This window comes from Xenopus tropicalis, chromosome 10 (genome assembly GCF_000004195.4).
Source record: "Xenopus tropicalis strain Nigerian chromosome 10, UCB_Xtro_10.0, whole genome shotgun sequence".
Lineage (NCBI taxonomy): Eukaryota > Metazoa > Chordata > Amphibia > Anura > Pipidae > Xenopus > Xenopus tropicalis.
Genome location: NC_030686.2, coordinates 40978300 through 41002017, shown reverse-complemented (window position 1 = coordinate 41002017; position 23718 = coordinate 40978300). Strand labels below are relative to the sequence as shown.

The following is a 23718-nucleotide window of genomic DNA, read 5'->3' as shown; positions in this document are numbered from 1 at the left end:
CAGGATTGCAAATGATGCAGACAGAGAAGAATTGTTTTGAGACTGGATTTTAGCAAAAAAAAAAAAAAATGGTATTTAGTCGTACTTTTTGAAGGAACAGATTACAGTGATAGCGTATATAAGGGGTTTGTGTGCTGAGAAGTAAGGTTCACCAATACACTATTTTGAGTTGAAATGCCCTGTCAAACTTATGCTGTAACTTGGTATGATAATTACTGTGCAAGCTGCTTCATAATTGTAGAAAAATATATTTTTTTTCCAACCAAACATTAACCAGATACTTGCGACTCAGTCGGATTATAGTTTATTTAAAAAAAAAAAAAAAAAAAAATGAGAAAATGAAAACAGACTTTATATATTGCACATAAATAGGAAATATATTGAAGACGTAGTGGAACTGCACCTTGGCGCCCACTGTAACAGGCTCCTCCTCCTCCCAGGTTTCTGAATTATTGGCGTTTTAATGAGTTTGGTGCCATTAATCACCAGACACTGTAGGCTTCTCACTGTCATGGCAGACTTGTTTCATTCCAGAGCAGTAAAACGTATAAACAGTCCACTGAAGTGCATTAAGGATTTTTGTGACACTGAATTGAAGGCCACCATGGCATTTCACTTCCCACCTGACGAGAGCCACAATTTGGCCCAAATCATCCGTTCTTGTGCTTGTTTGTGGTACATGACGACAAAATAAAAAAAGAACGCAAGACGAGATGCTCGATCCGTGGAATGATGTTGCAAATAGAAATAAAGAAGTCAAGATCAATGTTCCGGTCCCTATAAAGTCACGTAGCGTTGAAATCTCAGGTCAGGGTGACGAAGGTTGGATTACAAAATCTGAGATGTCTTTGCATCCTCTCTTTTCACAGTTTGATAGCAGACGGTTACTAAACAGAGAAGCAAGAGGCTGTCCATTTTAAGCTGGATAGTAGAGAATAACCCAGCCTTTGCTAGTTGCCCTACCAATATACAAGGCATTATATATATATTTCTAGAGTCTGTGCTGTAGGTTAATAGTTCCCTTTCCGGAAACGATTGCGATATTTGAACAAAATGTTCCCACACAAAGTCACTGTGGAAGCACGCATTCTAAATTCAATGTGTTCAAATAGAGGTCACCATGGTGCTCCAACCCATGTACGTCCCCCGCCACGTGAGGAACAAAGGTTGGATCTTCCCAAATAATCCGTCAGAAGTACTTGAGTTCGTACTCTACAGCCGGTTATCCCCACTTAGACGCGTTTTCCTGAGGACTCTGAAAACAGAAGAAAAAGAGTGCTAAGTTTTCGGAGCTTCTCTGATACCAGTGATAGGGCCACGGGAATATTTGGAAAATTTGGATATTTTCCGTCAGGCCCTCCTGATTACCCAGCCATTTGTCTTATATTCCTGTTTCCATGGCCATTCCCTATTCTATATGAGAACAAAGAAGCAATGGAGTGAAGGAAAGATGATAATATGTAAGGAGAAGTAATTAAGAAAATAAAGAAAGAGAACGAAGAGAGAAATAGTTTGAAGAGTTGGCCTGCAATCAAAGGTTTTCTTCTGAGCCCCTGGCATACTAAAGGTGGCCATACACGTTGGCGAGGTTGCCAAGCGAGTGGATCTTCTCCCGATATCCCCACCTACGGGTGGGCGATATCGGGTGAATTTAAGCTAATTCAGTCGCCGATCCGACTAAATTTTTTAACCTGCCCAATTGATATTTGGCCAATTTCAGGCCAGATATCGGTCGGGTATGGCCGTCGTTTTTGCCCCTACATGGGCTGATAAGCTGCCGAATTGGTTTAAGGGACCGATATCGGCAGCTACAATCGGCCCGTGTATGGCCACCTTAAGACTACACTTCTATTAAATGTAATATCTGCAAATGTTTCATGCCCTCAAATATCAGATCTAGCAATCTAGAGTTCGCTGAACAACAATGGTTCCCATGAAGGTACATACAGAGCAGAAATAACATACAACATACGTTTGATTTAGTCAAGGAATGGAAGACCTGGGCTCTAACAGATCTTAGTAGCAGGGTTATAGAAGAAGAAGGAAACAGGAAATTACAAAGAAAATGGACAATACTGTCATCTTCAATTTTACCTCCTTTCTCTTTCAAATTGTTCAGCCAACTGTTCTTGCGAGGCACGGAAATCATCCAGATGGTTGGAATGATATCGCGTGTCTGTCGGCCCATCCCAAATGCGCCCAGACATAGGGTCACTGATCCGTTCCCTGGGTGCAGAAGCTCCATTAAGTTCTCCGTTCTCGGTCTGTAAGAGTGTTCCAAGACAGCCAAGTTCAACTCAATGCATGTATGTAGTACAATTTAACAAGATACCTGGACAAGATTTGGTTGGTCATGTGATCCAACTTTCTCCCATGTATATATAAATGGTGCTGAACATACATGTTAAAACCAACTGGCCAGACACTAATTTTAATGGTAGGGTCATAAATCATCCATGACTTGTATTATTGGGACCTACATACATAACATGTAAGGGACATGACAGAACCTGGGTGAGGGACCTGTGATTGCTTGGACTTTAGTAATCATTTCAGTGGATTGAGTTTAAACTGCCTCACCTTGATGTCTATCTTAATGAGCAGTGATGCCAGTTCCAGATCCTCAGTGTAATTATTTTTGAGTGGGATGGCTCTATATCCTGTAACAAAAAGTTTTTAATATTTTGTAATACATAGAAGTAGAAACCTAACACAAACCACCTCCTTTTTTTTCCTCCGGTGCTTTTTCGAAAATCCATGGTACCTGTTTTCAAGCCACGGACCACAAACGAGGCTTGGGCCAAGAAGTTCTGATCACTAAACATGTCCTCTTCATAGACCACAAACCGTAGGAAAGCAAACTCGGGGTTAGCAACGACAAAGGGGAAGGTTTTCTGTGGCCAGATGGGATTCAAGCCATTATCCACTGATAAAAAAACAAGATAAGACTTCAGTTACTCATCTTCTTAATGACGTCCCTTCCAATCCACTTTCAGAGCCCATTATTTGAACAACATCGATTTATTTTGCACGTTTTTGATTTTGTACTTCATCACAATCTTTTTTTATTCAATGGAATGTATTATTTGCAAACCCGGGTGTAGCTATGGGGGCCAAATGAGCCCCAGCTATGCTAAGCTTCTTTTAGGGGAATGGGAAAGGCAGGTTTTTGCAGCTGAAGCGTTTGAGCTGTACCTTTGCCACATTTTTAGGTGGCACAGGTATATCGACGACATTTTGATAATCTGGCAGGGATCTGTCCAGTTGTTGAAGGAATTTGTTGAGAGGTTAAACAGCAATCACTTTAATCTGTGTTTTACTTTCAATTATGACTCCAAATAATTGGAGTTTCTGGATATTTGTACTGAGGTTAATGAACAGGGCTCAATTTTGACTAAGCTTTTCCGGAAAGTGACAGCAAGTAATAGTCTATTACAGGGGTCCCCAACCTTTCTTACTCGTGAGCCATAGTCGAATGTATAAAGACTTGGGGAGCAACACAAGCCCCATAAAAGTTCATGGAGGAGCCAAATAAGGGCTGTGATTGGCTATTAGGGGCCTCTATGCACACTATCAGCTTTATTTGGTAGGAAATCTTGTTTTTATTCAACCAAAACTTGCCCCCGAGCCACTGGTTGGGGGATCACTGGACTATTACATGCCTCATCCATGCATCCTCAGAGCTACATTAAGGGTATCCCTAAAGGTCAAGATGTATCTGTTCCTCAGATGAGAATTTTGAACAGACCCATGAGCTACATAAGAGGTTTAAAATGCGAGGTTATAAAAGCAGAAATCTCTATAGGGCCTACAAGCGGGCATTGTCTCAGAGTAGAGAGTCATTTCTTTACACCTCTATGGTTGGGCCACATAGGCAACCTTGTTAAGTGTGGGAATTGTGATTAATGCAGTTTGATTAAACAGTCATGTGACTTTGGTAATGATTCAGTTACATTTAATATCCTCCATTTTATAAACTGCAAATCTACCCAGCTTTTCACTTGCTATTGTGGCAGTTTATGTGTAGGTAAGGCAAAATGACCCTATAGGGTTGATTCACTAAAGGTTTATAATCGTTATCGCATGCTTTTTTGCGTTAAAATTGACGCAAAAAATAAGTACTGATTCATCAAAGTCTTTTCTCATGTGTTAAGACACATATCGCATGCACTAAATAACGCATCATCGCAAGGCGTTAATTTTCACGCATTGCGTTAATTAGCGCATAGAAATAATACTAACACTTGATTCATAAACACATAAGAAGCGTTAGATGCGCTAAATATCGCATGAGTTTGTGCAAAGATTAACACCTACTTGGGGCAGGCGGTACTTAAAGAAAATTGTGGTTTGTGAGCTTTTGGCAACACAACATGGACTTTGCAGTGAGATTTTTTCAAGTCTGTGTTGGCCCCAGAGTCTACTATTGCTAAGCACATGTATTGCTGCCATGATGGCTGTTTCTCTGGTATATACTTTCAAGCACTGACAGATTACATGCTGATCTGAGAGGTGGTAACCTTAAAAGAACAGTAACTCCAAAAAATGAAAGAGCTTTAAAGTAATAAAAATATAATGCACTGTTGCCCTGCACTGTGGTGTGTTTGCTACAGTAACACTACTATAATTTATATAATAAGCTGCTGTGTAGCTGCTGTGTATCCCTCCCTCTTTTTGGATAATTACGGGAATACCGTTAGCGTTATCTTTATCACAGTTTGGGGTTTTGCCATTCTGCCAGCATTTGATATTTGTACAGTTATAGTGTGATATCAAACCAGTGTGGCCTCATTTTAATACTTTCCCCCTGGTTCCCCCCATGTGCAGCTCAGTGTGTGGGGTTGGACCCCTTTAAGTCTGACATTTTGGGACAGGGGCCTGTGAAGTTTGTAGATATCCAACATACAAGGATAAAAACCTCTGTGTAAGGTCGTGAAAAGCACCATTTAAGGATGCAAAATTAGAAAAATGACAACAGTTTAAGAAAATCTAAGTCTTCTCCTGCTTAGTTTTATTTCTCTTACCTACAAATTCTGTCTTCTGCTTTGCATTGTCATATTCAGTACCACAAACTTCTACCTCCACAAAAGGGCAGACAATACCCCTTCCAATCTTGGGCAGATGGCGGGCACCTAGGATCTGAGAAAGGGAAGCAAGCCATTACAGTGCTGTTGGTTGAGAGGTTTTGAAACTTAAGGTGGCCATACACATACCAATTACGATCTTTATTGCGACTATTGGTTGCAGGAAAGATCGTTCCCATACTCCATTGACGTTTAGGGCTGAATCATCAGATATGGAGGTAGGAACAATAGGGATTCTACCTCCAACTGATGATTCAGCCCTAAATTCAGATTTTGTTTGGGTGCCTTCAATGGTGCCCAATCAAAATCTTTTGCCCCACCTGATCGACGATACGATCGATATTCAAAGCTTTTGCAATATCGGCCACCTTGGCCAGCTTTAGCGGAGGTTCCCAGTAGTGGGACAGTATTACTCTAGTTACAAATTTGAAAAGGAATGTTTATTTGCTGCGTTATATAGCATTTCACTCACCTCAATGCTGATGGTTATTGTCTCCTGGCGTAGGGTGCCTTTGTCAAATGGATCGAACATTTCATCCCTCATGCTACTTGGCTGAAAAACATAACCGCAACGACCCCCGGAGTGGAAAAGAGCCTGGTTCATTTGCATGGGTTTGTCTGTGAGAAGAATAGCATCATATGAACTACAAAAAGTTCCATTATAAAAGACGGAGTGATCATGGAAAATACTGAATCATTTACTTATCTGGGCCCAAGCCTGGTTGTTGTGCAAATAATTTACCTCTGCTATTCCACTTAAGGCGATTTTCGATCGTTCCCACCCTCCTCAGACATTCAGGGCTGAATAATCAGTTATGGAGGTAGAAACAATAGGAATTCTATCTCCTTCTGACGATTCAGCCCTGAATGTAGATTTTGCTTGGGCGCGATCAACAAGTCGATTGATATCCGCAGCTTTTTGCAATATCGGTCGCCTCGTCGAGCAGCCATACACACACCAAATATTGTACAAAATAAGGTTTCGTACAATATCATCGGTGCGTGTATAGGCAGCTTTAAAGAGGGAACTAGTTGGGCCTTAAATATTTACTGTTCTATGATAGACGTGACATGTGGTATGAGGGACACTGAGCTAGGAGTGCATACCTGGAGTCTGGAAGTTGAGCGCTACAAGTTGACTGCCACAGATCCACATTGGCAGGGGATCATAGTTTGATGAATCAAGACGTTGTCCTTTGGGATAGATACGAGATAGCTGCCGCCGGTTGTACTGTAGAAATTTCTTCCCTTTCAACTTGTTGACATACTTTTCTGCTTTGGTCTCAGGGAAGGAGGACATGTCACGGTAACAGGCCTTCTCAGTGCCAATCTCTGGAAAATGAGGCAAGTTTTCAGCACCAAAAATAGAGTCACACTTCCTTCAGAGCAATACGACAAAAATACCTACTCTCTTCGTCAAAGGGAACTGGCCGGCAGTAGATGACAAGTTCTGAGAGTTCCAGGGCAATCTTCTTCCTGCGCTCCATGATTTTGCCTTCCGTGAGCTGCAGAGAGGGTACCAAATTAAGTATAGAGAGGGAATAAATATAGATGTAAGTGATGAGCAGAACCTCTTATCATACCCGTGCATCTGCAGTCTGAGCGGCTTCCCGAATTTTTCTTATCCAGTCTTGCATGTCTTCCATTGTGTCCGCAGCAACGTCAAGTGGATATCGATTCAACTGAGGCCCGGTAATGGTGAATACAAAGGGTCGACCATTAAAGACATCTGGTCGAGGAACTAGATGAAAGGGTGCGGATTCTTTAATCATAGTGTTGCCTCAGTTGTTATTATTACACACCCACTATAAGCTAAACGTAACGTTCCTATACTACCATGTTGTGTCGACCAACCTTGATCCATGCATTTACTTACCAATGTGACAGGACGGCACATCCAAAACTCCACCCAGAAGATCTCCTAGAGGACTGTTCTCATCCAGATGCTAATGTAGTACAAGGAAGATAGCATTTACAGTTAATTGGCTCATGATTATTGTAAACACAGTTTATTAGGGACTCAGACTCTAAGCTCCATTGGGGCAGGGAGTGATGTTTAATCTCCGTAAAACACTGTGGAATATTTTGGTGCTATATAATTGAACAATAATAATATACAGCAAATATCAGTAGATAATTCTAACCTTTATTCATTAACGTCCCTCATTTCCCTTTTCCTACATTGAGTTGAATACTGCCTTAAGAATTCCGCTGAAATGCCCTCACAATATGACCTGGCACTTATCTTTATAACCTTCTGTTACAGTCCTGCAGCGAAATATGTTATATTTTAAAATAAGACAAGAATTCACCAGTTTACTGGGTTCCAAAATGTTATGCTCAGTAAAATCAATTTCTAAAGGTCCCCATACACGGGCCGATAGTAGCTGCCGATATCGGTCCCTTGGACCAATTCGGCAGTTAATCGGCCCGTGTATGGGCACTCCCACCAGACCTGCCCAACCGATATCTGGCCTGAAATCGGGCAGATCTCGATCGAGTTGGTTAGAAATTCTAGACTAGAATTTCTAACCTGCCCGATCGAGATCTGCCCTATTTCAGGCCAGATATGCCCATCATTATAATTCTATTGTTTGGCCCCAGGGCCAAACAATCGAATTACCCTGGATTCTCCCGATATCGCCCACCCGTAGGTGGGGGATATCGGGAGAAGATCCGCTCACTTGGTGACATCGCCAAGCGAGCGGATCTGCCCGTGTATGGGGACCTTAAGTAGTTTTTCCAAGCTGCTGCTCCTTTTAGGAAATAAATGCATCAACCCAGGGAAAGTAGTAGCACAGTCTGCCGCTATTTTACCAAGTCGCTAGCACAGTCTTATACTCGTGCGTATGAATTATATAGGGATGCGCCGATTTCAGGATTCGGTTCGGGATTCGCCCTTTTTGAGCAGGATTCGGCCGAATCCATGCCTCTGGTCAAACTGGGGGTCCCTAACATATTGGCAACCCCAAGTGAATCAAGGGTTTCCCTTTCCAATAACAGAAAGACCAAATCAGTAGAGCAAAGATGCACAAATGTTGGCCATCAGCAGCAATAGGGCAATCTGTTCTGCTGCGGATACACGTAGAATTATGCAGCTGCAAATATTAGGGAATGGAAAAATGCTTGGTAGTTGTTATATGGTAGGACAGCAGAGCCAGGCCTCGTGGGAGCATTCTGAGTAACCCAGACCCACCTGTCTCTCAGGCTCAGGCTCAGCTGGACTAAATATCTCTTCCACGTAGTTGGCAGGGAACCACATCTGCTTTTTACCCCCGCAGTCGCCTCGCCACCTAGAAAGTAAATATATTTTAGTTCATTATGGTTTCTTTGTTCTGTTTTTACTATTGACAAGGAAACAGTCTGTGTTTGGTGGTAGAATAAACTGCCACATTCCTATTTATTTGGTGGGATGGTTCTACCAAAATTGCTTTATTTGTGCCAAAAAGCCATCGTTGAATCCAACATCCGGCTAGCTAAAGTTGGATGCATTTGAAGTTATAGCTGTTTTTGTGCTTGTACTTATAATATCCCTTCCTTTGCTGACAAACAGCAGTCCTGTACTCCTTTATGACTATTCCAGCTATCTTCATAAGTCCGGTTCAACTCACAAAAGTCATAAATCCTTCACATGGAAATAACTTTTCAGCACTGCACACTTGAGTGTTCTCTTAATGCATATGGCAGAAGAACTGATTTAACATTCTCCAAATATATACGCTCACATACATGCAAAATAGATATAATAATGTATGTACTGTAACAGTATATCCCCTGTGTGCGAATAAGGGAGGGGTAAGGAAGAAATCAAAGCATAAAAACATGAAGCACAAGCAGGTTTATGTTTCAATGACTGGAGTGGAGAGCACAGAAAATGTGTACTATGCTTTCTAAACCAATTATGATTAAAATCAGAACATCCATTGAGGCATGAAGAGATGTGGAGAGCCACGGGTCATAAGTCGACCCTCCAGTGGATTTGTATGATCTCCCAGCCTGCAAAAACTATATTTTTTAATGTAGAGACAGACAAACAGCTGAAGGCATAGACGATAAAAGTGAGGAATGGACTGGCTCTGCTTACCATCCTCCCTCTTGCTTCTCTACGTTCTGGATGATTGTATTCTTGGTGAAAGTCAATTCATCCTCACGTTGAGCCTTATAATCAAACAAGGCCCTGACAGAGCACTGGGGAGACACAGAGGGAAGAGAAAACAAGGATTTCTAAGGGGGAAAAACAGAGGGTCATAAAAAAGGAAAAAATGATGGGGCGGGAGGGAGACAAAACAAGCACAACAACACATGCAAGACAACTTGGCCTTCACAATTAAGATCAGTGTCTTTGATTCACTGTTCACCTATACCTTAAATGTAGGCATTGGATTGGCCTCCACATAGAAACCAGGATTCCTTCCCTCGTATAAAGCACCATAATCTGGATCCTGCAACACAGGGCAGCAAGTTTAGTTTTACACTAGACCCACTGAAGGCTTACCTTGCCCTAAAGGAGTTCCAGTACTCACAGGGGTGCCGATCTTTTCAAGCGTTTCTTCATTAATGGGGTAACGCAGCTTCATCTTCCGATACAGAGGGTGCTTCTCATAGTAACTTATTAAATCCACCAGGCTGTCGAACTCTGAGCTTCCAAGGACAACGCTTTGACCTTCCTGTATTACCCGGCAGTGTTTGATCTTCCCCTCGGCTCTGTAAGGTGACACAGAATTAGGGGGCACGAGAAGATTCAGGATAAGAAAATGAGACCAAACAGAAATAAACTGTTAAAGAGTAATGACATGCTTTTATTTTGAAAGTTGGAGATCTGTGTCTCACCTGAAGGAGATGGCATATGAGTTCTGTTCACTCCTCTTGCGCACCAAGAAGGCTCCGTCTCGGGGAACTCTCATCAACATGTGTTCTGCTTGCCCCCGGGTAAGGCTGGCATGATACCACCTAGAGAATTCAACATAAAATCAACTTGGTCTTTGCTCAGGTACCATATTCCCATACACCTAACACCCACGAATTGCCATATAGATTATCCTCACTGGCGGTAAAACGGTATGTCACCATTTTTCCAATAGTATACAAGGCAATATAAACCCTCCCATCTTCTTTTCATCGTCCACCCATTTGTATTTTTCCTTTACTCACTCCTTGCTCTCGTGGGCATTAGTCTGTGGAACCGGCTCTGTCAGTCTCATCTCAAACTCGTTGCACCTCAGGGGCATTTGCTGGTAGTGAGTAATCAGAGCATACAGACTCTCAAACACCAGATTATCTGTCAGGAAGAATTTCGGACTACCAGCTTCTTGCCTGGAGTGTATCCTACAGTGCTGAACTTTTCCATTTCTCCTAGGAAGCCAAAAAAAAAAAAAAAAAAAAAGTCAGATGTATGAAGGAATCTGGTCTATGTAAACACTCCAGTAAAACTCTAATTTGTATGATTAAAGGCTTGCTTTCAAACATGTAAGGTCAGGAATTGTCCGGCGGTGGGGCACATACAGCTTGCTCTGCCTTTTGAGGATTTCACATATAGGTTAAAGTGAGGAAACCAATTAACAAGAGCGCTATTCTAAAGGTGGCCATACACGTAATGATCCGGTCGCCAAGCGAGCAGATCTTCTCCCGATATCCCCACCTACGGGCGGGCGATATCGGGGGAATTTGGGCTAATTCGGTCTTTTGGCCCTAGGGCCAAACGATCTAATTAGAACCACTGTTAAGGGCGCAGTCGATTCGGGGACCCCATCAACGAGCAGATGCGGTCCCTGATCCGACTGAATTTTTTAACCTGCCTGATCGATATCTGCCCGATTTCAGGCCAGATGTCGGTTGGGCAGGCCAGTCATTGCTGCCCCTACATGGGCCGATAAGCTGACGAATTGGTCTAAGGGACCGATATCGGCAGCTACAATCGGCCCGTGTATGGCCACCTTAAGTTGGTCCATAATTGATGGCCACATAACCCAAATGCCCTTATTTCCATGGGACAGTCCTGAACTGTGGATTTAACAGTAGGTAGGATTTAAAGGCAAATCCATGTAATGGCTGAATGTGACTTTGGGTGATCGATGGTGGATATGGTGTGTCCATGCATGAAAGCACGTAAGGCACTCACAGATATGAAGGGGCAGTTTGTGCACTAAGTGTAGAATGAAAAGTGACTGCCCACGGGACTCTTACCAGAAGGAGAGTGTGTAATCCCCCACAAATGTCTCACTCTCCCGCACCAGAAAGGAGCCATCTGGAGCCCCAGTTTCAATACAGTAATCTGTCAGCAGCCGTTCTGCAATGTGCCGTCCATCCCTTCCTGCACCCAGCTTCCCGTGGAACCACTTTTCAGCAGAGTGCAGCTCTGAGCTGTTACTGGCCTGAGAGAACAGGATGCAAAAAAACACAACTGGAGTCATGGAGAAAAAAAAAATATGCAGCATAAGGCAACTAAGTGCAGCTAAAAGGTGTTGTACATTCGTACACTTATTTGTGTTAAGTTAAACTCAACCCTACCTCCTTCTGTTCCTCCTCGTCATCGTTAGCCTGGCTGCCGGTGGTCTCCTCTGAATAATAGATCTTGCTGCTGGTGAGGACAAAGAAATGTGGGTACCACTCCTGTAGAGGAAAGTGGGGCATTAGCAGTGGAACTCATTCTTAAAATTAAACATCACTTATACTCTGCTTTCTTAATATTCTTTTATTTTATGAAATGTGCCAACATCAGGTTTGAGAGCCAGCCTTACATGGCCCAGAAATTCAGTCATTAAGATCTGAAGAATCCAGTCAGCCTTCCATACAGGAGGCTCTGGGAAACCGTTTTGATATACAGTCAAGCAACATCATTGGACCTCAGAGTATCGAAAATTGCCCTCCATGTGTGAATATGAGAGCTCACTGGCCAACCTGAAAACGGCAAGAACCTTGCAACAATAGAAAGTTCTGACGTTTTACAGGAATGGGTAAATAGTATGTCATTCGGTCACTGAGCTTAAGGGCTGTGACACTCGGGGAGATTAGTCGTAACGAAACAAAGCTCCCGAAATGCTATCCCACTGGCTAGAATTTAAATCGCCAGTGGGATGGCAAACGCGGCGCCGCAATTTCCCGAAATTGCCTTGATAGGAAACTTCGGGCGACAGCAAATCGCTGCGTCGCGTATGCCATCCCACCGCCGATTTAAATTCTAGCCGATGGGATGGCATTTCGGGGAGATTAGTCGCCCGCGACAAGGGAGATTTGTCGCGCAGCAACTAATCTCCCAGTGTGTCACAGCCCTAAGAAGGGGATATCAACGAAACGAGTCCCTGAATATTTGATTTGGCTGTGCCTCCTCATTGAACTATTCTAAATGGGACTAAGCTTACACTCTTACACACAGGAAGTTAGCGCAGTGTGAAATACCTCGGGCTATCTCAGCTCTACACAAGCCCACCTTCTAAACCCCAAGCTGCTCAACTCACGTGATTGATGGGATCTTGCAGGTACAAAATTCCATTCTTGATGGAGTTGCTGATGTCATTTTCCGAGTAGACAGTGGAGGCCGGTATCTCTTCATAAGTGCTCCCTTCTGCCAGCTTCTTGTGCTGCGTAACATATTACAGAAACCACAAAGAGTAACACATTTACTCGTATTGCCTACAGCATTCTGACTAAGCTAAGCCACAAGTATCCTCTATCTAAAAATCAAATTATTTTCAGCACGGACATGCCACAGCTTAGTTTCAACATTCATAAACAGCACCTACAGCTGCTACTGCCCCTACAGCTGCTGTACATCCTCCCGCTTACTATATGAACTAGAACAAAGGGAAATCTTTATATTATATGTGTTTAAGTATTATCTTTGTGTTTCTTGATTGGATCTGATACGGAGTAGTTGTGGCCCTTTTATGCTTTGTTATCTACGAATGCACCAGTTGATAATTTGCCTTGGCAGAGGAAAGTTTCCACTTGGATCCAATTAACTACAATATGACAGGATCACCGGTTGACCCCCATGCAGATATACAAGGCCAAGGCCAAATCCATACATTTATGTCTACAAATAGTGTGTTTTTTGGACAGTCGGACATATTGCAGGGTCATCAAGTTTGCGGCTACATTAAGCAGAGCACAGGGATAATATGTATTGGATCGAGCTAATTTTCAACTACAAGCACGTTAATGAGGTTTAAAGGTTTGCCGTTTGTTTAACCCACACCTTGATGAGGATTTTCCGTTTCAGTTGGTTGGGAGAGGGAAGGCCATCAGCGTTGACATCCACGGGCTTGGTCAGGAGCATGTCCCCAAAAACCTTCTTAAAGTGCTGAGCCATATTTCTTTGTTGTGCAATGCTGCAGTGGTCTTCAATTGATAAGATAACTGGGTATCTGAATAGAAAGTGATATGAGAAAAGGATGTTTTTATTATCTAAATATAAAATCACTCTGGTTCTTTAGACATTGCTGCCTAATACTTACTGGTGGAAGAGGTCAGTATAAACACCCACAACCACAATGCGATTGAATCATAGGACAGACTTATGAAATTGTAGTCAGTCCTCTTGGTGCTGTACATAGCCAGATGACAGTACAGGTATGGGACCTGTTATACAGAATGCTCTGGACCTGGGGTTTTCTGGATAAGGGATCTTTCTGAAATTTGGATTTCCATAACTTAAGCCTGCTAAACATCATTTAAATATTGAATAAACCCAATAGGCTTGTTTTTGCCCCCAATAAGGGGTAATTATATCTTAGTTGGGATCAAGTACAGGTACTGTTTTATTATTACAGAGAAAAGGGAATCATTTAACCATTAAATAAACCCAATAGGGCTGTTCTGCCCCAATAAGGGGTAATTATATCTTAGTTGGGATCAAGTACAGGTACTGTTTTATTATTACAGAGAAAAGGGAATCATTTAACCATTAAATAAACCCAATAGGGCTGTTCTGCCCCCAATAAGGGGTAATTATATCTTAGTTGGGATCAAGTACAGGTACTGTTTTATTATTACAGAGAAAAGGGAATGATTTAACCATGAAATAAACCCAATAGGGCTGTTCTGCCCCAATAAGGGGTAATTATATCTTAGTTGGGATCAAGTACAGGTACTGTTTTATTATTACAGAGAAAAGGGATATCATTTAAAAAAAATTGAATTATTTGCTTATAATGGAGTCTATGGGTGATGGCCTTTCCATAATTTGGAACTTTCTGGATAATAGGTTTCCAGATAAGGGATCCCATACCTGTACCATGAAATTGAAATTGTCCAAATCAGGGCATGTATAGAGCAGTATCACAGCATTGAACCGTTGAAATCCCTTGTTGAAAAATGGGGCCAGCAAAGGTGTATATAATAATGCCAATTATTATTTGCACCACTAGTAAATATAAAAAGTGACTAAATAGTGAAAAATAGTGACTATAATAAGTATAACCAGCTAATTGTGTTTGTAAATTCTGGGCATATAACAGAAATGCAGCAAGCTGGAACTCACTCTGATGTGACAAAAGCATGTTCCTTGATGGTGGTTAAGACTTCGGAGAACTTTATTTTGGTGGTCAGCGTATGCCCATGGTAAATAACTGGCATTCCATCTGGCCCATCCCAGCAGTCCACTGCAACGAGAGTATAAAGATGTAACGGCACATAAGGACACAGGTAAAGTGGGGACGTATTCAAATACACAAAGCAGACAGATGTTCTAGACCTCCAAGCAATCTTGTGTCTTGTACCTGCACCACTACAGGATTCCACCTTCCTAATTAGTTACTTTATCAGATGTCTTCCCTGCTAGACCTGTCATTATCAGCTCTTAAATGAAGTAATTACAAAGTGGAAACATCTAGAAGCAACAACAGTTTATCCACAAAAGTTGTAGGCCACACAACTTCACAGAAAGAGACTGCTAAGGTGTCCATTGCATGAAAACCACCTATACTCATTTGGAACACTCACAGCTGGGTAGGTTGATGGCAGGAAAAAAGTACCTTTCTGAGGGCATCACTCCACCATTAGTGTAAGAAGATGGGGTTCTGGGGCTTCCAGTTTTAGAGAAAGCGAACTGTAATGCTGCAGTGTAATTGACAATTCAGCGCTTCCTACTTTGTAGCAGAAGTTTTGGGAAGGCATGGTCCTGGTTAGGCAAATGCCCCCATGTACAAAGGAAGGTCTATACAGAAAAAGTTGATTGACTTCAGAGCCTTGACCTTAACTCAACTGAAAACCTGAGGGATACTTAAATTGGAATGGCCACTGTAAGCCACTTGACTTGATCCCTAATAATCATGCCGCTAAATGGAAGCAAAATTCCGCCAACAACGTTCCAACATCTTGTGGAAAAAAGTAAAGGCATCAAATGATGAACCAGCTTCATATGAACGACTTTGGTTTGGAAGCCTTTGTAACGATGACAGTGTTTATCTGAAAATAAATCTACTTAATATCCTGCAGATATTCAAAGATATATACACTGCCACAGGTCTGGACTGGCATTCAAAAGAGGCCCTGTCATTTCCAGTACCCAGAGGCCCAAACAGCCCCCCCAGCCCAATAAATAGTGACTGTCTATGGCATCTTACAGCAGCCCCTCTGGCATTTGCCTGAACCCACAGATTGCCAGTCTGGGCCTGGGTCCTGGCATTCCAAGTACCCAGAGGCCCAAACAGCCCCCCAGCCCAATAAATAGTGACTGTCTATGGCATCTTACAGCAGCCCCTCTGGCATTTGCCTGAACCCACAGATTGCTAGTCTGGGCCTGGGTCCTGGCATTCCAAGTACCCAGAGGCCCAAACAGCCCCCCCAGCCCAATAAATAGTGACTGTCTATGGCACCTTACAGCAGCCCCTCTGGCATTTGGCAGAACCTACAGATTGGTAGTTCAGTTAAAAAATGTGCAGCTTTGTATTGTAATCTGAGGGAAGCAATATCAAATGAATTCCTGTTTCCTGCTCTGTCTTACCATGAAGTCAAAGGAAATCATCTTATCAGTGATCCAAAATTGCCCAGAGGTGTGAAACGACTTAAAATGAAACAAACTTTGTTTTGACTTTGCGATAATGGTCTCTTTTTCAAATATAGTGATATGGTGGGACATGGGGAGTCATCTGAGCAGACTGTCTAGGTAAAGGTTGCTCCATATATACTATACTACACTATTTTTCCTTATATATTACCCAATTATTGTGAATCCAAAACTCCCTTTGCTTAATAAATTACCACTAATGCACAGACAAATGCCTATTACAAGAAACCCAAATATTAAAAACCTATTCAGGTTTATTCTATTTAACATTTCTTTTGAGGCATTTGCAAAAAAATATGCGATTGTGTTATTTTCTCTAGCCATGACTGCTTACGATTCAAGCAGAGGTGTCTTGGAGCTGCCCAAAGCATTAGTTGCATCCCCGAGTACGGATTTAATTTGGCTCCAGAACCATAGTCGTATAACTGATGGGTCTACTGAGATTTGAGGTTTGTTTCAATCCAATCAGCACTGACCACATCAAAGATGATAGTGTTCATTTTAACTGAACAGGGCCATGAATAAAGCAACAAATCCAAAGTAGTCTAGAGTAAATGTAGCCTTGCATTATGACTTAGTACTGTTAGGCCACTCTCCAAAGCGGACGAACCTAGGCTCCTTTAATTACAACCTCTATGGAATCTTTGAGGTATCCTAGATACAGTCCTCCTATGACCCTGCCAGGCTAGGGCTGTGCTACTATAGCCCATGAGGTAAATACGTTTTCAGTAGTAGCTCAAAAAGAGTAAATCTAGCCAACTGTTGTGCAGATCTGTTACCCAACCTGATGAAGCACACCTCTTGCCCTTTCTCATACATAAAGCTCTTAAATAAGAATCATAGATCAAGTTGAATAATAGCATTACTGTCACATCAATAGTTTTTCCTCCACTAGAAGGCGCTCTGCTTACATTCTATGCAGCGACAGCCCATGCGCAGGCAGCGAGCGTAGGCTTCCAATGAAGATTCACTGGAGAACTGATCCCCTGTTAGGTACCTGGAGAGAGAAGATAAGTGCTTATAAAACATACAGTGCGGGTTTTAATACAGAAAGAGTAGAGTACGGGGCAGAGATTAAAAGAAGGGAAGGCAATAAGGAGACAATTAGCTTGATAAAGAGCCAGTTAGGCTCGAAACATTGCTGCTGCCCACATTGTGACAATCAAGGCATTATAATGAATTATGAAGGAGTGCTGCCTATAATCACTTGGAAAGGCAATAAGGAGCCTGCAATATATAAGGGAGAGGTTTCCAAATTTAGGGGCTGACCCTTGGGAGTGGGGTGGATTTGTGATTGGGGAGCCATTCTGAGGGTCATCAAGAGCTATATTTGAGACGAATGCTTATTTGCCGTCATAGGTATGCCTGGAAGGCCATCTTGAAAGATGATTTGAACCAAACTAAAGGTCCCCATACACTGGCAGATCTACGGGTGGGAGATATCGGGAGAATCCAGGCTAATTTGATCGTTTGGCCCTGGGGCCAAACGATCAAATTATAATGACGGGCATAGGCAAAGTCGGTCTGAGGACTGCATCAACGAGCCGGTGCGAGCCAGATGTCGGTCAGGCAGGCCCATCGGGAGTGCACATACACAGGCCGATTAGCTGCCGAATCAGTCTAAGGGACCCATATCGGCAGCTACTATCGGCCTGTGTATGGGGACCTTAAGAGGTGAACACTTATTTGCTGAGCTGACAATGTATTTATATATCTATAACCTTGTTATGAGGTAAGAGGGTCCTACCCAAATGCTGTGCCCCAGAGGGGCTTGTGTCCAAAAAGAGTACAGAGATGGATGAAAAAGACAGCAAAATTCAGCATGGGACAAATAATGAGGAATGAAAGAGAAGAGAGCAGGAAATAATGAAGAGTAAAGGGGAGAGAGCAGGAAGTCAACATGCTGTAGTGGTGGAAAAAGGAAAGAGCAGGAAGCTCAGTATAGAAATGGGGCAAATAAAGGAAACCGGGTAGCCTGTTTAACTTTAAATCTGAATAAAAAGTAAAGAGTAGAGTCTCTGCTGTTGGAGGTAAGAGTAGATGGTCAGTAGACCACACTGTTTGAAAATATATAAAATCAGACATCAACACAGTGTTCCGTAAGTTAAGGATACAATGCTCATGTAAACTAAAAAGGCAGAATGGGAGAAACAAAAAAGGAGGAAGCCTGTCCATAGAAAATATGGAGTTGGAACCAACAAGTCATATGGAAGTAGTGAAGCGCTTACGTGTTGTGGGAAGAGGATATCCAGTAATGAGACAAAGGGTTGTCCATATTTTGGGGACACACTGTGTCCAGTTCTGAATCCCACACTGTATTCTCCTTAGAGAACAGGAAAGATACAAACTGCAGAGGAGAAAATGAATGTTTAAAAGGCAAGAAAAATGGCATAGACACAAGTACATGGAAAGACAGGATTGCGCCAAACCTCTTCCAGAGTGAAATATGGCTCTTCGATCTCCCTCAAAGGGTCATGCAGGAAGTGGAACATGAACTCCCGCACTTTGTGCAGATCAGTTGCCCACATCTCCTGCAGGAACAAAGGGGGGGGGGTTGATTTTATTGCCAGACAGAAGGAAAAGAATGGGTTATAAACAATGCAGGTGAGAGAACTAGGGGAAATGTCAAGTGAGAAAATGTGAGAAGATAAAGAGCACTAGGGAATTAGGGTCATTGCAAGCAGACAAAGGAGACAAGGGAATAAAGGTGGTAGAACAGAACTAAGAATATTACCTTTTGATAATCCAGCAAGAACTTTTGGAAGTCCTCTAGGGATACTTTGGTCCTTTCACGCTCACCAAACCTGGTGAAAAAGAAAGTATTTCTAGCCACGCCATTTCAACCTCTATCCATTACTGGAATCTGCCTTTTTACAATTTGGCACAAATTTCCCTATAAACATAAGTAGTACATACATGATGAAAATACATTTTTACCTACCTCTCTGTAAAGGGAATTGGGATCTGAGAAGGAAAAAAACAGTAAATTAGGCAGAGAACGGCGATTTAGCAATATCAAACAATTTATTACTGTAGCAACATATGTTCGTTTCTGCTCATATGTACATTGTATGTCCCATAACACAACTTTTCCTCACATCATGACACTTCATTTCCCCTATACACCCTGCAGCACCATTCCAAATCTCACAAACACCCCACAACACTCCCCAAAACACCCAGAAAAATTTCTCCACCCTACAACTCACCCTTTGCGCTGCCCTAAAAACACCCATAGAAGGGATATAAAGGCACAACTATGGCTGCTGTTCACATACCGTTTTCTGTGCATCATACATAAGGGATCGGTAGAGTATGGCAAACTGGGCATAGTTAATCTCTCGGCTTCTTTGTTCCAGTTCCTGAAGAGTTCAGATTTATAATATAATATAAGGAATAGAACATAGGAGGACAGAGGAATACACATTTATATCAATTGGTGGATATGGTGGAAAGTCCAAAGGTGATGATCAGTGAGACTGGTAGAGATGCAAAGTAATAATAAAGAGTATGATTTCACAGGGACAGAATATTGAGAAGAACAGAACTATGTGACTAGGAGTTTGGTTATAGTGGGTATAGGAACACCAAGGGTCAGTGTGCCAAGAAGTGGTATGGGTGTTCGGTTGAATAGAAAGCCAAAGGGAATGAGTGGATATCTCAGTAAGATCATACTGGGTAAAATGCACAATGTCTCACCATTAGTCGGTCACGCAGGAACCTCATATTGGGGACCCTGTAATTAACCTGGGACAGCATATTCTTTAGGTCTTTGACAGAAATCCTAGAAGGGGAATAAGCAGAAGGAAGTAAGACTTCAGTTATTGGAAGCAACATAACATATTTCAACAATATTGCACTAAGCTCTTTCCATTTCTAGAGGACATTCTACATTTTATCAACAAGAGACAGCAGCAACTTTAGACTGCTGACAATAACTGTGCCACCCCCTAGTTAACTGGCCTACTTGAATACTAGAGGATGACCCTGGTGGGCCCTAGCCTAGGATATTTCCCATGAGCCCATACTTATTTTTTGCTATGGGCCTATATAAAACCTATGCCAATTGGCACTATATATTCTATATATCTAAATGCAATAAGAGTGGGCCCAGGATGCCAGATGTGCCTTAGGAACCCACATCAACACTTTGTGGGGAAAGCACTTTTTCTGTGCTGATCTCTAAGAACACATGTATAGCCACAAATAACTTTGGATCAGTACAACGGATCTCCGTCTTACTTGTCTTCCCTGTTGCGGTCCAATGTGTAGAACTGCTTCCGGAGCCACCTGGAAGGATAAAATACATATATATATAAACAAAATATCCACAGACGGAGGAAGTGATGGCAGAAATGTCTGATAACGTGAATACTAATTGAAGTATAACTCTCAGTGTCCCTCGACAGAAGTAGTAGATGCAAGGATCCTGGGACCTGCCGTCCCACACGAGATGTCGGGCCATAATTAGCTTATCAGAGCAACAGAGGCATTTCCTCATTACCTCTCAATCTGCAGAGGAGTAGGCGCCTGCAGTGTATCCTGAAGCAGCCAGTTTAACCCTTTAATCCACATGTTTACTTCCTCCTCGGAGGTGGCTGAAACGGACAGAAAAAAAAAACCGATAGTTCTTTTAGGGAAGGGACGGAGTTGCAGTTCTGCAATAGCTGGAGTTCCCAATGCAGCCTGCCTTTAGGGTAAGGAAGAGAATGCTGGGAACTTCCTACTCTTGCTTTAGTTTAGTGGAACTGCAAGTGCAGCATGAGGGTCACTTACCTTGTAGGCTCAAGGTCTTCAGTCTGAACTCTGTTCCGTACAATATAACGAAGCAATGAGCCTGCTCCAACCGCACCGTTGGGTCCTCCTGGTACCGGTCGAAATCTCTGGAGTTCTTGCTAGGTCGAATCTCCTTAATTTCCCGAATATCCACTAGGGAAGAGGAAACATCGATATAAATCGGGGTGTTTGAATGCACAAGGGGTGGTTCTCCCTTTTAATATGTTACATAACGGTCAGTTCTAAACAAACTTTCAATTGGTCTTCATTATTTATAGTTTATGAATTTCCCTTCTTCATCTGACTCTTTCCACCTTTCAAATGGGACCTCAACTGCCAAAAACCTATTGCTCTGTGAGGCTCCAGTTTTATTGCTATTGTTACTTTTCATTACTTATATTACTATTCAGCCCGTCTCCCATTCATATTTCTGTCTCTTGTTCCACCCAGTCCCTGGTTACTAAGGTAAATTGCACCCTAGCAACCAGATAACGGTTGAAATTCCAAACTGGAGAGCTGCTGAACACAAAAGTAAAATAATTAAAAAACTAAAAATAATAAAAAAACTAAGACCAATTGCAAACTGTCTCAGAATATTACTCTCTACATCATACTAAAAGTTAACTCAAAGATAAACAACCACTTTACGATCACCCTGAAATACTCTTCAATGATTTATTTCTTACCAAAAACCTGATTTTACATCCCCAGATTTTATATTTTCCTGGAAATTGCAGCAATTTTTTTGGGAATGATTTTGGAGCTGAAACCCTCATTCTACTGGAACCAAGTTTAATATGCGCTGCTTTATGGCCAGTCTAGGACAGAAGTCTAGAACACTGGAACATGAACAGTTTATTTCATTTCTTGAAAGGACCCAACATAAATTCTTTTATTTAATAACTAAAAAGTGGATGAAGTGACTATGGGCAGCTGTTATCAGCAAGTGGACTTTGCACATTACATGGAGGCATCTGCTACTTGTATACACATGCCTACTGTATATATATATTAAGGTGTGTAACTACTGCAAGCTGCCGTTGGGACTAGAAGACTGATTATTATTGGAGGAATAGGTGGGGAATACACTCTGGACATACCCTAAGTTAGTGGCCTGTTGCTGGTAATTATATAACTGTCACTCTCTTTGACAAAGTTATTCCGGACCCCACACACATACTTTTTTTTGCTAAAAAGGTGAAGTTGCCCTTTAAGCTGCAAGTCTCAGTTCTCCCAAGAGACCTGTTTAGCTTATTAGTTACAATTATATCTAAGTGCAGGTGTAGCTTGTTAACTTATTTAACTAAGTTTGAGAATCTTTGTATCTTTTTGGGCATTCAGTGCAGGGGATCAAAGGGAAATGAGAGACTTTTCAATAAGAATCCGGGACTGCGGGTTGAGCTGTTAAAATAGGGACTGTCCCGCAACAAACAGGACAGTTGGGCAGTATGCTTATACCCAGTATATATGGACTGTTGTCTCCCTATTCCCCGCCAGGGAAACATCTCACTCGCTTTCATTTTTTTTCAGACACCGCTCGATATTGATGTTTCCTCTTCAAGTTTCACCATTTGTCTCAATACCACAACTGTGACCGGCAGCCAATAAACCTTCTCTGCTACGCCTGCTCCCTAACATGGCCATGCTTTCCAACAACTTTAATTAGCCTTCCCAGTCGCAGTGCCCTAATAATATATGTATAACATGAGGACAGTATAGATTATGAGCGACGCGTTTCGCTCACATACAGAGCTTCATCAGGCAATAAACAATTTAATACAATCTGTTTCAATATGATTGGTCCTATACCTTCCCCATCACAACACTACATTTCCACGTCACCGTAACGCCTTGTTTATCCCTTGTTCAGCATTTCAAAAAAGGAACTAGGTCAATAGATTTATTTAAACCAAATAGTAGGTACTACAGTGGGAAAATCAAAGAATAATTTCTGTTAAAAATGTTGTTATACAATATTCATTAAATTTTATACATTTAAATGAGTCATGTACCAGAAATTACACATAGAAACTTATTATAACTAATGACACCGCTAATCGCCGTTTATAAGGATATACAGGATAAAACGGGCCCCTCACTAATACAGTGCTGCCTTACACAGTTAACACAGCAATGAAACACAGAGGCCTGCGACTACTGGCACAACGGCCCACACAGAATAGTCACACATGGTTGGGTGAACCATGTATCTGAAGCCTGCCAGTCAGTATAAAGAGGCCATTTTCCCAGCAGCTCTGCTTGTATTATGTATATATAATCTATACATTTGCAGCTTTGGCAGTTTGAGCGGGAGTGGTTTGCCTGTGACCGACATGCCAAGCTCACACAGGAAGTGGTTATAGGTTAAACTACACGGTACCGAGCAGATGCAGCGCGTGGTTTCTGTTCTACAACTTTGCATCCTCCCTTCCATTTGTCCCCGTTTCTAGGGCAACATAAGAAAAGAGTTGTTGAAAAACTTCCATCAAGTTAAGGGCGTTACTCACTCTTACGCTGGCCATACACCCACCAATAATATCTTAGTCCGATATTCGGCGTGTGTATGGCAACTCGCCAATCAGGCAGGTTAAAAGATTTTGATCGGGCGCCATTGAAGGCGCCTGAGCAAAATCTACCTTCAGGGCTGAAGGAGGTAGAAATCCTATTGTTTCTACCTCCTTATCTGACGATTCAGCCCTGAACGTCAGTGGAGGGTTGGAAGGATCTTTTGTGCGACCGATGAAAAGATCGAAAATCGCCACGTGTGTGGCCAGCTTTAGTGTTAACTGCTCTGTAACCCATCAAGGCTGACTGGGCCCCCATGTCCCACAAACGCAATAAAGAGCGTCAGTG

General features: G+C 42.2%; 1 protein-coding gene across 3 annotated transcripts in view; it reads right to left on the bottom strand.

Annotated features, from left to right (window-relative positions):
* Nucleotides 1-288: 288 nt before the first annotated feature.
* plcg1 (phospholipase C gamma 1) overlaps nucleotides 289-23718 on the bottom strand; it is a 44234-nt gene continuing 20804 nt past the window's right edge. For all 3 annotated transcript variants that reach the window (XM_018097895.2, XM_018097896.2, XM_012952768.3), the window contains exons 3-33: nucleotides 20866-21018; nucleotides 20594-20687; nucleotides 20332-20379; nucleotides 19789-19873; nucleotides 19368-19451; nucleotides 19031-19053; nucleotides 18824-18893; nucleotides 18519-18620; nucleotides 18318-18436; nucleotides 17001-17086; nucleotides 14563-14683; nucleotides 13279-13447; nucleotides 12539-12661; nucleotides 11592-11693; nucleotides 11268-11455; nucleotides 10236-10436; nucleotides 9915-10034; nucleotides 9608-9788; nucleotides 9449-9526; nucleotides 9169-9272; nucleotides 8281-8377; nucleotides 6961-7030; nucleotides 6668-6825; nucleotides 6493-6589; nucleotides 6192-6416; nucleotides 5557-5702; nucleotides 5025-5139; nucleotides 2765-2926; nucleotides 2581-2660; nucleotides 2095-2264; nucleotides 289-1255 (exon numbers count right to left, since the gene is read on the bottom strand). In XM_018097895.2, coding sequence (XP_017953384.2) covers nucleotides 1213-1255; nucleotides 2095-2264; nucleotides 2581-2660; nucleotides 2765-2926; nucleotides 5025-5139; nucleotides 5557-5702; nucleotides 6192-6416; nucleotides 6493-6589; nucleotides 6668-6825; nucleotides 6961-7030; nucleotides 8281-8377; nucleotides 9169-9272; nucleotides 9449-9526; nucleotides 9608-9788; nucleotides 9915-10034; nucleotides 10236-10436; nucleotides 11268-11455; nucleotides 11592-11693; nucleotides 12539-12661; nucleotides 13279-13447; nucleotides 14563-14683; nucleotides 17001-17086; nucleotides 18318-18436; nucleotides 18519-18620; nucleotides 18824-18893; nucleotides 19031-19053; nucleotides 19368-19451; nucleotides 19789-19873; nucleotides 20332-20379; nucleotides 20594-20687; nucleotides 20866-21018 — 3614 coding nt within the window. In that variant the 3' untranslated portion in view covers nucleotides 289-1212. The remainder of the gene's footprint in view (nucleotides 1256-2094; nucleotides 2265-2580; nucleotides 2661-2764; nucleotides 2927-5024; nucleotides 5140-5556; nucleotides 5703-6191; nucleotides 6417-6492; nucleotides 6590-6667; nucleotides 6826-6960; nucleotides 7031-8280; nucleotides 8378-9168; nucleotides 9273-9448; nucleotides 9527-9607; nucleotides 9789-9914; nucleotides 10035-10235; nucleotides 10437-11267; nucleotides 11456-11591; nucleotides 11694-12538; nucleotides 12662-13278; nucleotides 13448-14562; nucleotides 14684-17000; nucleotides 17087-18317; nucleotides 18437-18518; nucleotides 18621-18823; nucleotides 18894-19030; nucleotides 19054-19367; nucleotides 19452-19788; nucleotides 19874-20331; nucleotides 20380-20593; nucleotides 20688-20865; nucleotides 21019-23718) is intronic.